Below are 17,921 nucleotides of genomic sequence, written 5' to 3'. Positions count from 1 at the left end.
CTTTAAGCTTGTTCATGAAAATGGAATCTATGTCAAAGGTAATGCACATTTAAAATTTTGATAGTTTCAAAAAATAAAAATAAAATTTTAATAGTTGCTGCCAAATGGCCCTGAAAAAAGAAAAGATGTTATTAGATTGTTTATTTCTTGTTAGTTTTTAGGAACTCTTTATGTATGTATTTTTTGTATGAGTGTATATATTTTTGGATAAACTCATTTGTTGTTTTATGTATATTATATATATTATTCCCAGTTTAGCAATTTTCCTTTGACTTTATGATGTTTTTTGTTGTATAGACAGTTTATATTTTATGTAGTATGTTACAGTGTTGAATGATAGCACCCTTGTCTTGATTCTGATATTAATGGGAAAACTTCTAATATTTTTGTCATCAAATATGGTGTTTGCTATTTCTGGCAAGTATCCTTTATTAAATTAAGGACATTTTCTTCTAGCATGTTAAGAGCTTTTTTTTAATTTAAAATTTTATTAAAAAATCAGGAATGGCTATTTAATATATATACACACATATATATGCATATTTTGAGAGGCTCATGGAGTTATAGAGTTTTCCCTTTTATTCTGATAGAATAGTGCATTTAATCAGCATATTTCCTGGTACTCTCTTTATGTTCCTGGAATAAGCTCTGGTCACATATATTATAAAATAATGTATGTTGGATTAAATTTACCAATATTTTATTTAGAGTTTTTGTACCTATTTTTACAAGTGAGAGTAGCCTATAGTTTGCTTTGGGGGGCCATTTTTTAAAAAATTTGTTTATTTTTAGTTATTTACTTATTTTTGGCTGCGTTGGGTCTTCACTGCTGCACGTGGGCTTTCTCTAGTTGCAGTGAATGCGGGCTACTCTTTGTTGCGGTATGCGGGCTTCTTATTGCGGTGCCTTCTCGTTGCAGAGCACGGGCTCCAGCGTGCGGGCTTCAGTAGTTGCGGCATGTGGGCTCAGTAGTTGTGGCTCAGAGGCTCTAGAATGCAGGCTCAGTAGTTGTGGCACATGGGCTTAGTTGCTACACGGCATGTGGGATCTTCCAGACCAGGGCTCGAACCTGTGTCCCCTGCACTGGCAGGTGGATTCTTAACCACTGTGCCACCAGGGAAGCCCTTGGGAGCTATTCTTGTTATGTGTTAGCATCTGGCTTATACTATTCCCAAAATGAGATGGGAAGGCTTTCCACAGCTTCTATTGTTAGAACCATTTATGAAAAAAAAAATCATTGTTTTTAAGGTCTTACAGAACTAACTCATAATATTTTCTGGGCCTTGTTAAGGGGATTATTTCCAACGACGTTTTATGTTTCTTTTTTCTGTCCTGTCAAAATCGATGGGGGAGGGGGAATTTTAATCCCTCAATTTGGGCAGTGGGAGCTTACTTATGTGGGCTCCTGTGTCCTTCGGACATGTTGCTGTCATTGTCTGAGCACTTCTTTGCTTTCTGGCACAGCAATATGTTCCAGGATTGTATTATACCCTCTCTGCTCCAGCTCTGGCATTATTTCTGCAAAGAGTTCTGATTTCTTTTGAAACCAACATCTGAGCACTAGGGATGCTCATTGCTACTGGGATGTTAATGCTTCTAGGCCATCTCAACGTTTCACTTTGCATATTTCTTGTAACAAAATATTTCTGGAAATCACTTGAGAAAAATTTCTAGAAACTATATTCTTTTTTAACAGTTTCATATTACTTCATTTTGTAAATAGTCCATACCTTATTCAAACATTCTTCTTTGTAAGAGTGTTTAGGTTGTTTCTAGTGTTTTGCAATTGCAAACAATTCTGCAATGAATAATCTCATGAATATGTATTTTCATATTGCTGGAGAATACCTTCAGAGTAGATTCTTAGACATAGGATTGTTGGGTAAAAATTAGTGCCAATGGGGGCTTCCCAAGTGGTGCAGTGGTTCATAATCCACCTGCCAATGCGGGGGACATGGGTTTGAGCCCTGGTCTGGGAAGATCCCACATGCTGCGGAGCAACTAAGCCCATGCACCACAACTACCGAGCCTGTGAGTCACAACTACTGAGCCCGTGCACCACAATTACTGAAGCCTGTGAGCCTAAAGCCCGTGCTCCACAACGAGAGAAGCCACTACAATGAGAAGCCCACACACAGCAAAGAAGAGTAGCCCCCGCTCACCACAACTGGAGAAAGCCCGTGCGCAGCAACGAAGACCCAACACAGCCAAAAATAAATAAATAAAATTAATTTATTAAAAAAAAATTAGTGCCAATGTATTTTTGTTAGATATTGCCCAATTCCCCTCCAAATGTGTTGTACTGATTTGCATTCCCAACCCAATGTAGAAAAGTGCCTGTTTCCACAGAACCTCACCAACAGAATGTGTTGTTACTTTTTAATTTTCACCATTCTTATAGTATCTTGGTGTAGTTTTAATTTGCATTTCTCTAATTTCATGTGTTTAAGGTCCATTTATGAACTACTCTTAGTATGGATTTTCTGTTCATATCTTTTGCACATTTTTCTATCCGGTTTTTGGTCATTTTTCACTCAGTTTTTGAGTTTTTTAAGTTGAAGTATAGTTGATTTACAATATTATATGAGTTTCAGGTGTACAACATAGCGATTCAATATTTTTATAGATTATATTCCATTTAAAGTTACTACAAAATAATGGCTATATTTCCCTGTTCTGTACAATATATCCTTGTTGCTTATCTATTTTATACTTAGTAGTCTGTATCTCTTAATCCCATGGCTCTATCTTGCCCTCCCCTTTCCCCGCTGGTAACCAATCATTTGTTCTCTATATCTGTGAGTCTGTTTCTGTTTTGTTATATATATTCATTTGTTTTACTTTTTAGATTCCACATGTAAGCGAAAGTATTTGTCTTTCTCTGACTTATTTCACTGAGCATAATATTCTCTAGGTCTATCCGCATTGTTGCAAATGGCAGATTTCCATTCTTTTTCTGGCTGAGTAGTCTGTTGTGTGTGTATGTATGTTTGTGTGTATGTATATACATACATATATATATATATCACATCATCTTTATCCATCATATTCATCAGTTGATGGACCCTTAGGTTGCTCCCATATCTTGGCTATTGTAAATAATGCTGCTATGAAAGTAGGTTATCTTTTCATTTTATTGATGGTTTCTTTTGCTGTGCCAAAACATTGAAGTTTAATTAGGTTCCGTTTGTTTATTTTTGCTTTTATTTCCTTTGCCTTAGGAGACAGATTCAAAACAATATTGCTACAATTTATGTCAGAGAATGTTCAGCCTGTGTTCTGTTCTAGGAGTGTTATGGTTTCAGAGGTTTTTTTTTAATTTAAAGAATATATCTGTAACATGTTGTAAATATTTTCTCTTAGTTTGCTAGTTTTCTTTTGACTTTGATTATAACATTTTCTGCCATGTAAATGTTTTAAAAAATCTTTATATAGTCAAATTTGTCAAGTTAAAAAAATTGCCTCAGAATTCTGAGTCATAGTTAGAAAACCTCTCCCCTATGCTGAGTTATACTGAAATTCATTTGTTTTCTTCTAGTGCCTGATCCATTTGGAGTTTATTCTTGTGTAAGAGATGGTCCTAATTTTATCTTTCCCAAAAGTTTAAGCAGTTGTACTACCACTGTTTATTAAAAAGTTCATCTTTGCGTCATGATTTGAGATGCCACTTTGCTCATATACTAAGTTTCTGTATGTACTTGTATCTATTTCTGAACCTTTCTATCTATTTCTGAAGTCTTCTTGTCTATATATGTGCTGGTACCTCACTGTTGTCATTACAGAGGCTTTATAGTACGTTTTAGTGTTTGGTAGGGTTAATCCGTCCTCACAGTTGTTCTTTTTTAATGTTTTCCCCACTATTCCTGCATATTTGTTTTCCACATGATTTTTTGTATCAACTTGTCTACCTCTGTAAGAAAACCTTGTTGGTATTTTTTTTGGGGGGGGGGTTGCATTAAATTTATAAATTAACTTGGGAATAACTATCCTTATGATGTTGGGTCATCTTATCCAAGAGCAAGGGATGTTTTTCCATTTCTTTGAGTCTATTCTATGTCTTTCAAGAGTGTTTAAAGCTTTACTTAAATAAATTTTGCACATTTCTTGTTAAATTTATTCCTAAATATTTAGTCTTTTCTTGTTGCTGTGAACAAGGTTTGCTCTACCATTATAGCCCTAATTGGTCATTGTTTTTGCACATGAAGGGTATTCATGTTTGAGTATTCATTTTATATCCTGCTATATTTGTGAATTCTTTATTATTTAAGTTGGTTTTATTTATTTATTTTAAAGAACGTGAAAATCAATTTCCAGCAGTATCATGGATGAGCTATCTTTTATTTTTATTTTTTTAAAAATTTATTTATGTATTTATTTTATTTTTGGCTGCGTTGGGTCTTTGTTGCTGTGCACAGCTTTCTCTAGTTGTGGTGAGCAGGGGCTACCCTACGTTGTGGTGCGTGGGCTTCTCATTGTGGTGGCTTCTCTTGTTGCAGAGCATGGGCTCTAGGCACACAGGCTTCAGTAGTTGTGGCACGCAGGCTCAGTAGTTGTGGCTCACAGGCTCTAGAGCGCAGGCTCAGTAGTTGTGGCACACCAGCTTAGTTGCTCCATGGCATGTGGGATCTTCCTGGACCAGGGATTGAACCCATGTCCCCTGCATTGGCAGGCGGATTCTTAACCACTGTACCACCAGGGAAGTCCCTAAGTTGGTTTTGTAATTGATTCTCTGGGACTCTTTAGGCATCCTACTATATTATCTCCAAGTAGAGATAGTTTTACTCCTTTTTTGATTCTTGATTTCTCTTGTCTAATTGCATTGGCTGATACCTCCAGTATTGTGTGGATTAGATGTGGAGATAGTAGAACTTTTTGTCTTGTTTTTGATCTTAGTGGAAATGTCTCTAGAATTTCCTCATTAATTAGCTTTGGATTTAAGACTGAGATATATGTAATCATGTTAAGATAAACACCTTTGGGAATAAATTTTATTGGGAAATTTTTAACACCTATGGAAGTAGTCCTATAATTTTTTTCTCCTTAGATTTATTATGATATATTATTTTAATGGATTATCTTAATATTTTCAACTTTGCATTCCTGGAGTTAATGCCACTTGATATGAATTATTTTCTTAATATGGTGCTGCCTTATGTTTACTAATATTTTATTAAGTACTTTTGCATTAATATTCAAGAGTGACATTAGTCTGTAGTTGTATTTTCTTGGACTATCTTTTTCTGGTTTAGGTATCAATGTTACACTTGCTTCATAACAAGAATTAGACCACTTTTCTTTATTTTTCAATGCTCTGGAACAACTTATGGAGTATATGGGCTATCTGATGTTCATGCTTGGGTAGAACTCTCTTGTAAAACATCTGGGCTTAATGCATATGTGTGAGGTGGTTCTTTGATGACTTTATTTCTTCTATGGAAATGGATCTGTTTTTATAAATTGTATTTCCTTAGGAAATTATCCATTTCTTTAGGATTTCTGTTGTGGCCATACCACAGAAACAGGATGGACCCCCACCCAAAAATTTGGTTTGGATGTTGAGACTGATAATACCACATGAACAAGAGGGTATGAAAAGTTTATTACTCACATAATGAGGCTTTCTGGGCAGGGCAGAGCAGGCCACCCAAGCTGGCCAATAACGGATTGAGAGAGTAAGGAAAGGAGACTAGCTTGAGGTTTTTGTAGTGGTTAGGAGATGGAGCTGGTGTGCTGTGGTTTGATTGGTGACAAAAGAGAGAGCACTTGGGCTTTTTTATCCACTTGCTTGATATGAGGCAGAAGGGGAAAGAGGGAGAGTTGAAGCTCAAAAGCTGTAAGTAAACATCAAAAAATGGAGTCAGTTTCTTTATTACAGTTTATATTTGTTTGGATAGAGGTCTACAAAGTAGTCTCTTATGACTTTTAAAATTTCTTTTGTTTAATGTTATCTCATCCTTGTTATTTCTTATTTTGTTTATTTATGCTTTATCAGCCCCCATTTTCTTAATTCATTAGCTAGTGGTTTGTCTATTTTGTTAATTTTTCCCCTAAAAACCCAGGGTTTAATTTGTTAACCAGGTCTACTGTTTTTCTACTCCCCATATCATTACTTTCTACTTTTGTCTTTTTGAGTCTTTCCTTGCGCTTTCTTTTATTGATGTGACTGATATATTTGATTTCAACTTAGTCATTTTATTTTATAATTATGTGTTATAATGTAGTTTCTGTGTTTATTTACTGGTTTATCTGTCTGTTTTTGAAATTTCTTTGGTAGTTAGGAAGATTGATATTTTTGTTCTGTTGGTTACTTTTGTATTTATATATCTTTTTAATGCCCTGAGAAAGCAGGGGACTTTTCTTACTTAACCTTTTACTATCTGCTTTGTCAGTTTATTTTTTTCATTGAAAAACACGAACCTTTTCAATAATTCTATCTAGAATCTGATGGACAAATAACCTAAGTTGTTTCAACCCTCTCAATAAAATGGAAGATACAAGGCAGAGAGCATCAAGATTTATCAATAACATCATAAAAATCACCCTAGTGCTCTAATAGCACTTCGAGTCCTGATGTAAACTAAACATTTAATTACCTACCATCTTTCATTGCTTCTAGTGGATTCTTATTCATATGCTGCAGAGTAGAAACAGTACTGAACCAAGGAATCAGGAGATTATAATAACTGCCATTTACTGAACAAGTACTTCATGCCAGCCCTAGGCTAGACACTGTTCCTACAATACCTTATTTAATCTTCCAAATAGCTCAATTCATATTTCCACCCCATATAAAGGTGAATGAGGTTAAGGAATTTCATCACATGGTTGAGAAGGGGTTTGAGCCCAGGTCTACCTGACTACACAGGTCACAGTCTCTCTGGGGCACTATTTTTCTAGGAGTTTAATAATACTTTTTCATATGCCTGTGTCATAACTTAAAAAAAATTTGTTGCTTTGTCATGCTTAATGGTATCCTTTAAGTTTTTGATTGCCTATGTAGCAATCAATGAGTTTATTTTCATCTTTTCTTTTACACCTCTCATTTTTAAATGGTTGTACTTTTTCTTTCTAGTGGTGGTTTTATTTATTTTTATTTTTATTTTTTTAATTAATTTATTTATTTTTGGCTGTGTTGGGTCTTCGTTTCTGTGTGAGGGCTTTCTCTAGTTGTGGCAAGCGGGAGCCACTCTTCATCACGGTGTGCGGGCCTCTCACTATCGCGGCCTCTCTTGTTGCGGAGCACAGGCTCCAGACGCGCAGGCTCAGTAGTTGTGGCTCACGGGCCCAGTTGCTCCGCAGCATGTGGGATCTTCCCAGACCAGGGCTCGAACCCGTGTCCCTTGCATTAGCAGGCAGATACTCAACCACTGCGCCACCAGGGAAGCCCTAGTGGTGGTTTTAGATTAATCTTAGTTTGCTCTTTTCACTCAGTTTCTTTTTCCAGTGGCTCGCAGTGTTTTGCCTCTTTCTTCCTTTCATTTAAATTTATGCATTCTCTTCTACTTATAATAAAGGTACAGTTGTCTAGTTATAATAAAGAAATAAAAATATCACTTATTTGTTCTTGTTCTAAATTGTTTTGGAGGATATATGGGGAAAATCAGATTTAGGCAGCTATCATTATCCACATCTACTGGGAGTCCAGTAAATCTATCTTGAATGATGTGCTAGAGATATCCATTATCATCTCCCTCTCCACATCTTCTGTTGTCATCCACAACCTCTGCTGAAGGAGTGGACCCAGGTGATCATATTTGTAACTAAAGCAAGTGACCTTGTTTATATTAAATAGCTTTTCCTTTTTGGCCAAAAGTAATTGAACCAGGATGGATACAGGACCTATATGCTGCCAACCAGATTATCTTTTTGAGAATTTGAATTAGGGGCACAGAGACTTAATCAGATAGTATAGGACGTTGAAGCTGTTGAATCTTCTAGACTTGAGGCCACAGTGTCATGAAAACTGAAGGGATGGAAGAGCAAAAACTCAGAGGCTCACAGAGGCGACTGGAATGTGAAGAACATTGAGCAGAAGGAAATGGTGATGGTGTTTTGGAGGGATGAAAGAATGAGACAGGAAAGAGAGAGGCAAACACACAATTTAAATAGAGTTTTTGGGGGCAGAGCACGACCGCTGCACTGGTGTGTCGAGGGGGAGAGGCAGCCACTGAGGAAAAAAAAAAAAGAATGGTTCATCTGACCTAGAGCATGGACATGCCTACAATCCAATTTTGAGCATGCAGAAATGGACAACAGTCTGAAATAGTGAAGCAAGGAGAAGGAAGCAATCTGGATCCTTAAATGACCATCTGGAGTGGAGCTACCCTGCCAACTAAGACTCTTCATGTTTGTATGACAAATACAAGACATTAGCATCTGGCTGGATGTAGAATGCTGATGAAGAAAATTCCACTATAACATCAGCTCTGGCTTCCTGGAGAGCTCAAGGTAACGGAGTAGAAGGATGTGAACTCACCCCTTCTTATGAGAACACCAAAATCACAACTAGTTGCTGAACAACCATTGACAAGAAAATAGTGGAACCTACCAAAAAAGATACCCTACATCCAAAGACAAAGAAGAAGCCACAACAAGATGATAGAAGGGGCACAATTGCAATAAAATCTAATCCCATACCTGCTGGGTGGGCAACCCACAAACTGGGAAATAATTATACCACAGAAATTCTCCCACAGGAGTGAAAGTTCTGAGCCCCACATCAGGCTTCCCAGTGTGGGGTTCTGGCAATGGGAGGAGGAGCCCCCAGAGAATCTAGCTTTGAAGGCCAGAAGGGTTTGATCACAGGAATTCCACAGGACCGAGGGAAACAGAAACTTCACTCTTGGAGAGCACACACAAGGTCTCGTGCGCACCAAGACCCAGGGGAACAAAGCAGTGACCCCATAAGAGACTGGGCCAGAGCTACCTGCTGGTGTTGGAGGGTCTCCTGCAGAGTCGGGGGGTGGCTGCAGCTCACGGTGGGGACAAGGACACTGGCAACAGCAATTCTGGGGAGTACTCACTGGCGTGAGCCCTCCCAAAAGCCTCCATCAGCCCCACCCAAAAGTCTGTAGGCTCCAGTGTGGGGACACCTCAGGCGAGACAACAAACAGGGCGGTAACACAACCCCACCCATCAGTAATTAGAGTTTCTGATGGCTGTCACAGTCCTAGGAGGTCATCCTGAATAATTTCCAAGAATATTCAATGTATCTTTCTATCATTATAATAAATTTCCTTTTTTCTTAAATTTTTTGGGTGTGATTTTATGTTTCTTGTAACTAATCTTTAAGATCTATCATTTAATTAATGAATGTCTTGAATATAGTAAGTCTAACAAATATTTACTCTCTTGGTGTTATTACTCAGATACAGTATATTGTGGGACTACAAACAGTGGGGGGTATTTATAGAAGTGACTTGAGATGATTTAACAGTATAAAATTATTAAATATATTATAAGCATTTTTGACCTGGAAAGGACCTATGAGGAATATCTTGTTCAAATGCTCTAATTTTACAGAAGAGGGTCCAAGGGAAAATGATTTGCCAAACTTTAGCATCGAATTAGAACCCCCATTGGAATTAGAACTGTAGTCTCCTGATATCCAGTCTAGTTTTCATTAGACTGTACTGGGTTGAATAGCATCCCTCCTAATTCATGCCCACCTGGAACCTCAGAATGTAATATTTTTTTTTTTAATATATATGCTAGGTATTATTTATTTTTTTAAATTTTATTTATTTATGGCTGTGTTGGGTCTTCGTTTCTGTGCGAGGGCTTTCTCTAGTTGCGGCAAGCGGGGGCCACTCCTCATCGCGGTGCGTGGGCCTTTCATTATTGCGGCCTCTCTTATTGCGGAGCACAGGCTCCAGATGCGCAGGCTCAGTACTTGTGGCTCACGGGCCCAGCCGCTCCGCGGCATGTGGGATCTTCCCAGACCAGGGCTTGAACCCCTGTCCCCTGCATTGGCAGGCAGACTCTCAACCACTGCGCCACCAGGGAAGCCCCCTCAGAATGTAATATTATTTGAACTAGCATCTTTACATATGTAATCAAGTTAAGATGAAGTCATACTGAATTAAAGTGGGCCCTAATCCAATAAGCCCAATGTCCTTACAAGAAGGAAAAACAGAGTCACAGATAGAGACACACAGAGAGAATTCCACGTGATGACATAGGCAGAGATTGGAGTGATACAGCAGCAAGCCAAGGAATGCCAAGGATTGATGGTCACCATCAGAAACTAAAAAGAGGCAAGGAAGGATTTTCCCCTTTAGGTTTCAGAGGTGCATGGTCCTGCCAACACTCTGATTTTGCCTCTACAACTCAGAGACAATAAACTTCTGTTGTTTTAAGTTACCCAGTTTTTGATACTTTATTATGGCAGCTCTAGGAAACTGATACACTACTCCATGCTACTATTTTTTAGTAGAAAGAGATTCTTCTCTGAATATCATTGAGAAATTATCCAGAAAGTTAATTCTGTTGAAGCAAAGAATTTTTTTTCTGTTGTGTACATCAGTATTAAATTTTTTACTCTCCTGTGTGCTTAGCTATACTCTTGTGTCACTTAGCGGGTTGCAGTATTGTTTCATCCTGGGATTTTCAAGGAAGTATGTCAGTAAAAGAGTTTTCTTTTATTATTTTTAAAGATAATTAATGGTGGTAGGTATGTGAAATGTGTGTGTGTGTGTGTATCTTATGGGTTTTTCTATTATCTGGATATTCTGAAATATTCTACTCTTGTTTTCAGATTGCTGAAGCTAAAAGAGATGTTTAATTCTAAGTTTGGATCCGTTCCCAAGTTTTATGTTCGAGCACCAGGACGAGTCAATATCATAGGTATTTCGAAAGTTCCTTCTCTTAATTTTTTCTTCCTATGGTAAGATCCAAATTTTTGTCAATACATCGGGAGAACTGAAAAAACAGAATGTTTCACATACATCTGCTATAGCAAGATAAGTTTTGCATAAGGAACACTATATTTTCATCTTTCCCAATCCATGTTATTAATGTTAATTTTGTCCATTCATTTTTAAAATTTAGAAATTTGTTGAGACCCAGTTATTTACATTCTTTTCATGAGAGATGGACAGATTTTTCTGTGCTGCAGGTTAAGTTTTTAGACTGCAGTGAGTAATTTTGATGGTTTTACATTTACTCATTGGATTAGAAGAATACAGGAAAACCGAATAATTCCTTGCTTTTAAAAGTGTGGTGACCTGAAGAATGAATAATGAATACGTTTTATCAAGAGAAAATGGGATGGGGAACTGAGAAAAATCCAAATCAAAGGAGGATTAAAAAGAAAACTTTCTGTACTGGAAAGTGTAAACATATAAAAAAGTAGTTGGAATAATATAATGAACTCCCGTGTACCCAAAATGTAGCTTCAATTATTATCAACTCAGGCAGTCTTATTTTGAAGTAAATAATGGAGGATTTTAAAAATATGAGATGTTTGAGCGTGGTTAAATGAGGTGGGGAGGGGGAATTGAGTAAAATCAGTGGAGATAGACAGATCAAAGATATCTGAAAAGAAAGGAACTGATGGAGCAGGATTCCCAAGAAGGCAAGAAGGGCTGGTGTCTATGGCATAGGAAGAGGGCCACTTTGACTCTTTTTTAACAGAAGACAGGGAAGAAAAGGATGCAGGTTGATGCAGGTAAACGTATAATTTTGGTATAGAAGGTTGAGGGAGTTCTTTTGGGGGAGAGTTGGAGGTGCTGGAAGTTTAAGGAGATGACAGAAAGTTTGAAACAGCTTTGTCAAGGATGAGAGAAGGAGAGGACTGGGAAAAAAAAAGTTTGCTGGGTAACACTGAGATCTGGTTAGAACAGGAGACCATAGAATTGTAGCAGTACCAATCTGCAAAGTTGTTCATTTTTCCCCCTCAACTAGTCTAAGTTGCCTGTGTTTGATCTAGGTTTGGGGTTTTGTTTTGGATGGAGGTTACAAGAGAATGACATCAAGAATTCACCGATATTGTCAGAAGGGTAGGTGAAGTAATGAACCCTGGAATCTATGCTAGGTAGAAAAGGAAAGAAAGGTAGGAGGGAACCTATAGGGTAGAAAGGGCAAAGAACTGACTCTGAGGAACAGGTGATAGGATAAACGGAGTAAGAGAAATGGCAAGATGGGAAGTTTTAGTAAAGAATCTGATGTTTGAAACAAAAATTTCACAGGTAGGAAAGTTCCAGGTGATAAGAAGGTCTGTGGTCATTACTGGATTTGTCAAGTCCACGGAAGTAGATAGCTGAAGCAGAGAGGAGGTCAAGTTTTCCAGAGGTGAAGGGATAAGGAAGCTGGGGCCTTGGGCTGGATTGTTTACTTGGATGTTATCCAGGAATTGCAGGACTGGGATGGAGAGGGTGGAAGGAGATGCAAAGGTCTTCAGTGAGGAGCAGATGTCTGAGAGTCAGAAATGAAAGTGATGAAGACGAGAGAATGTGGTATGAGCCTCCGAGGAAGAGGACAGGAAGAAATCCTGGAAACAACAGAGTGGGAGGAGGTCATCAAGAACTCTTTGCTATTGTGAGAGGACTGCAAAGAAGCAATATCCTCAGAGGAGAGACCCAAGTTTCACTTAGTTTTGGGAGTAAGCCTTCCAAACTAAGGTATTTCCTGAATACGTAATTCTTATTCTAGGAAATGTATTGACTATTTTCTGATTTTAAAAAAGGGGGGATTATGTTCCAGGGTAGTTAATTAGTTAGTGCTTGGGATGAAATGAATTTCAGTCTTTATTAAAAGCATTATTATATTTTCTGTTAAAATATCCAAAATGTAATCATGGTTGTTATCCTTACTTGCCAGTAGTTCATGCTCCCTCCCTGCCCCTCACCCAGGATGTTTCCATCAGTTTTCACAGAGGGAGGAATCTTCATTCTCAGAAGGCTGTCATTCACACTGTAGCCTTCCCAACAGAATCTGGTGGCTCCATAGAGTTCTGCTTACTTATTTATTTATTTTAATTTTTAAATTTTTTTAACATCTTTATTGGAGTATAATTACTTTACAATTGTGTGTTAGTTTCTGCTGTATAACAAAGTGAATCAGCTATACATATACATATATCCCCATATCTTCTCCCTCTTTCGTCTCCCTCCCACCCTCCCTGTCCCACCCCTCTAGGTGGACACAGAGCACTGAGCTGATCTCCCTGTGCTATGTGGCTGCTTCCCACTAGCTATTTTACATTTAGTAGTATATATAAGTCCATGCCACTCTCTCACTTTGTCCCAGCTTACCCTTCCCCCTCCCCATGTCCTCAAGTCCATTCTCCACGTCTGCGTCTTTATTCCTGTCCTGTCCCTAGGTTCTTCAGAACCATTTTTTTTTTTTTTTAGATTCCATATATTTGTGTTAGCATACGGTATTTGTTTTTCTCTTTCTGACTTACTTCACTCTGTATGACAGACTCTAGGTCCATCCACCTCACTACAAAAAATTCAATTTCGTTTCTTTTTATGGCTGAGTGATATTCCATTGTATATATGTGCCACATCTTCTTTATCCATTCATCTGTTGATGGACACTTAGGTTGCTTCCATGTCCTGGTGATTGTAAATAGAGCTGCAGTGAACATTGTGATACATGACGCTTTTTGAATTATGGTTTTCTCAGGGTATATGCCCAGTAGTGGGATTGCTGGGTTGTATGGTAGTTCTATTTTTAGTTTTTTGAGGAACCTCCATACTGTTCTCCATCGTGGCTGTATCAGTTTACATTCCCACCAACAGTGCAAGAGGATTCCCTTTCCGCCACACCCTCTCCAGCATTTATTGTTTGTAGATTTTTTGATGATGGCCATTCTGAATGGTGTGAGGTGATACCTCATTGTAGTTTTGATTTGCATTTCTCTAATGATTAGGGATGTTGAGCATCCTTTCATGTGTTTGCTGGCTATCTGTATATCTTCTTTGGAGAAATATCTATTTAGGTCTTCTGCCCATTTTTGGATTGGGTTGTTTGTTTTTTTGATATTGAGCTGCATGAGCTGCTTGTAAATTTTGGAGATTAATCCTTTGTCAGTTGCTTCATTTGGAAATATTTTCTTCCATTCTGAGGGTTGTCTTTTCGTCTTGTTTATGTTTTCCTTTGCTGTGCAAAAGTTTTAAGTTTCATTAGGTCCCATTTGTTTATCTTTGTTTTTATTTCCATTTCTCTAGGAGGTAGGTCAAAAAGGATCTTGCTGTGATTTATGTCATAGAGTGTTCTGCCTATGTTTTCCTCTAAGAGTTTAATAGTGTCTGGCCTTACATTTAGGTCTTTAATCCATTTTGAGTTTATTCTTGTGTATGGTGTTAGGGAGTGTTCTAAGTTCATTCTTTTACATGAAGCTGTCCAGTTTTTCCAGCACCACTTATTGAAGAGGCTGTCTTTTCTCCCTTGTATATTCCTGCCTCCTTTATCAAAGATAAGGTGACCATATGTGCATGGGTTTATCTCTGGGCTTTCTATCATGTTCCATTGACCTATATTTCTGTTTTGTTCCAGTACCATACTGTCTTGATTACTGTATCTTTGTAGTATAGTCTGAAGTTGGGGAGCCTGATTCCTGCAGCTCCGTTTTTCTTTCTCAAGATTGCTTTGGCTATTTGGGGTCTTTTGTGTTTCCATACAAATTGTGAAATTTATTGTTCTGGGTTTGTGAAAATTGCCATTGGTAGTTTGATAGGGAGTGCACTGAATCTGTAGATTGCTTTGGGTAGTAGAGTCATATTCACAATGTTGATTCTTCCAATCCAAGAACGTGGTATATCTCTCCATCTGTTTGTATCATCTTTAATTTCTTTCATCAGTGTCTTATAGTTTTCTGCATACAGGTCTTTTGTCTTCTTAGGTAGGTTTATTCCTAGGTGTTTTATTCTTTTTGTTGCAGTGGTAAATGGGCATGTTTCCTTAATTTCTCTTTCATATTTTTCATCATTAGTGTATAGGAATGCAAGAGATTTCTGTGCATTAAGTTTTTATCCTGCTACTTTACCAAATTCATTGATTAGCTCTAGTAGTTTTCTGGTAGCATCTTTAGGATTCTCTATGTATAGTATCATGTCATCTGCAACTGTGACAGTTTTACTTCTTCTTTTATGATTTGGATTCCTTTTATTTCTTTTCCTTCTCTGATTGTTGTGGCTAAAACTTCAAAAACTATGTTGAATAATAGTGGTGAGAGTGGGCAACCTTGTCTTGTTCCTGATCTTAGTGGAAATGGTTTCAGTTTTTCACCATTGGGCACGATGTTGACTGTGGGTTTGTCATATATGACCTTTATTATGCTGAGGTAAGTTCCCTCTATGCCTGCTTTCTGGAGGGTTTTTATGATAAATGGGTGTTGAATTTAGTCGAAAGCTTTTTCTGCATCTGTTGAGATGGTCATATGTTTTTTGTCCTACAGTTTGTTAATACGGTGTATCACATTGATTGATTTGCGTATATTGAAGAATCCTTGCTCCTGGGATAAACCCCATTTGATCATGGTGTATGATCCTTATAACGTACTGTTGGATTCTGATTGCTAGTATTTTGTTGAGCATTTTTGCATTTATGTTCATCAATGATATTGGTCTATAGTTTTCTTTTTTTGTGACATCTTTGTCTGATTTTGGTATCAGGGTGATGGTGGCCTCGTAGAATTAGTTTGGGAGTGTTCCTCCCTTTGCTATATTTTGGGAGAGTTTGGGAAGGATAGGTGTTAGATCTTCTCTGAATGTTTGACAGAATTCGCCTGGGAAGCCATCTGGTCCTGGGCTTTTGTTTGTTGGAAGATTTTTAATCAGTTTCAATTTCAGTGCTTGTGATTGGTCTGTTTATATTTTCTATTTCTTCCTGGTTCAGTCTCAGAAGGTTGTGCTTTTCTAAGAATTTGTTCATTTCTTCCAGGTTGTCCATTTTATTGGCATATAGTTGCTTGTAGTGTAATCCCTCATGATTCTTTGTATTTCTGCAGTGTCTATTGTTACTTCTCCTTTTTCATTTCTAATTCTATTGATTTGAGTCTTCTCCCTTTTTTTTCTTGATGAGTCTGGCTAATGGTTTATCAATTTTGTTTATCTTCTCAAAGAACCAGCTTTTAGTTTTATTGATCTTTGCTGTTGTTTCCTTCATTTCTTTTTCATTTATTTCTGATCTGATGTTTATGATTTCTTTCCTTCTGCTAACTTTGGGGTTTTTTTGTTCTTCTTTTTCTAATTGCTTTAGGTGTAAGGTTAGGTTGTTTATTTGAGATGTTTCTTGTTTCTTGAAGTAGGATTGTATTGCTATAAACTTCCCTCTTAGAACTGCTTTTGCTGCCTCCCGTAGGTTTTGGGTCGTCATGTTTTCATTGTCATTTGTTTCTAGGTATTTCTTGATTTCCTCTTTGATTTCAGTTCTGCTAATTTAAATATGTGTTTTCTACTTGTGAACCACCGTTTTATATTATTGTCTTTTTGAAGGAAGTTCGGGAGAGAGACAATTTTGAAAACCGCTTCTCCATCTGTCATTGTCAATCCATTAAAAAAAAAAACCCTAATTTCTTATTTTAAAGGACACATCAATATAGAAACAAAAGACTTGCTACTTGTAATAATATGTAGAATAATATTTATTTAAAAATGTAATTAAGCAGTTGAATTGTCTTTTATTCATTTTATGTTTCTTAGTTGCTCAATGTCTGCCATAGAACAATCAGATATACAAACCTGTCCTGGGGAAATATAAGTGAGCTTGCTTAGCCCATTTTTCTTGAATTGTTATTTTGTTTTTAAATCTGATGAATAACAACCTTGAGTTTAAATGGTATTTTGGAGAAAACATTGTGGTATAATAGGCAAAAAAAATTCCTGCTGGTGATTCATAGAGGAATTAGAATGAAAAGGAGAAGAGAATAGTTTGTTTTCTATATTTGCTTATTATATGTAAAATAGTGCAGGTTAAATTTTTTTCTAGCTTTTTCTTTATCCTAGCTATGTCTAGCACATTTAACACAGCTAATCAGTGCCAAGCTAATATGTTAGGCATTTGGTTAGGCCACAAAGATAAATAAAGACTTCACCTTTACTGAGTTCATTGGCTAGTAAGGAAAAGAGTGGGACTCACATAATGTTATTATAAGTGAGAGGGTGCTAATGGCTTCCATTGTTCATATTTAAAAAGTTAATACAAATGAGCAACAGAGAAAGGAGACAATGCTTTTCTTGATGCTCCACATAACTAGTCACTAAACATAAATATTCAAAGGTGATTACTATGAATTAGAAAGTGGAAAAAATTTGTGAATATTTATAGAAGTTGAAAAATTAACAGAAACTAATAACTAATATATAATATTTATTCTAGCAAAAGTTCCTGGCTCAGATGTTAGTGAGAGAAAGCAAATTGTATCACTTTCTGCCCTTAGTATTTTTATTTTCTGTTAAATCCTGCCTTGTGGTCCAGCTTTTCTTGTATGTCAACTTACTTGAGATTCATATGCTAGCAATGATAAAAAAATGCTTTCTCTTTATTCTAGGAGAGCATATAGATTACTGTGGATATTCTGTTCTTCCTATGGCTGTAGAACAAGATATGTTAATAGCTGTGGAACCTGTGAAAACACACGTTCTCCAGCTGGCCAATACCAATCCCTTGTACCTGTGAGTATTTAGAATTGCTACTGTGTGTAATGGGGTGTGTGCCTGTGTGTGTGAGTGTATGTGTGTTTGTATTTGTACCCTAATGAATTCTTTTTTTTTTTTTTTAATAAATTTATTTATTTTTGGCTGTTTTGGGTCTTCGTTTCTGTGTGAGGGCTTTCTCCAGTTGCGGCGAGCGGGGGCCACTCTTCATCACGGTGTGCGGGCCTTTCATTATTGCGGCCTCTCTTATTGCGGAGCACAGGCTCCAGACGCGCAGGCTCAGTAATTGTGGCTCACGGGCCCATTTGCTCCGCGGCA

At 37.3% G+C, this 17,921-nt stretch overlaps 1 protein-coding gene across 19 annotated transcripts in view; it reads left to right on the top strand.

Moving 5' to 3' along the window:
- GALK2 (galactokinase 2) overlaps positions 1 to 17,921 on the top strand; it is a 140,117-nt gene that overhangs the window by 15,027 nt on the left and 107,169 nt on the right. For 7 of the 19 annotated variants that reach the window (XM_082453023.1, XM_082453020.1, XM_082453022.1 and 4 more), the window contains 3 exons: positions 10,757 to 10,845; positions 12,350 to 12,620; positions 17,498 to 17,621. The exons of 2 other annotated variants lie outside the window; for them this stretch is intronic. In XM_082453023.1, the coding sequence (XP_082309149.1) occupies positions 10,776 to 10,845; positions 12,350 to 12,620; positions 17,498 to 17,621 (465 nt within the window). In that variant the 5' untranslated portion in view covers positions 10,757 to 10,775. Of the gene's footprint in view, positions 1 to 10,756; positions 10,846 to 11,929; positions 12,000 to 12,349; positions 12,621 to 17,497; positions 17,622 to 17,921 lie in introns of those variants that run through there. 10 more of the 19 variants (XM_082453028.1, XM_082453011.1, XM_082453026.1 and 7 more) reach the window with 5 other exon arrangements.

This window comes from Balaenoptera physalus (genome assembly GCF_965194825.1).
Source record: "Balaenoptera physalus genome assembly, chromosome: 2".
Lineage (NCBI taxonomy): Eukaryota > Metazoa > Chordata > Mammalia > Artiodactyla > Balaenopteridae > Balaenoptera > Balaenoptera physalus.
This window is presented reverse-complemented; position numbering and strand designations above follow the sequence as displayed.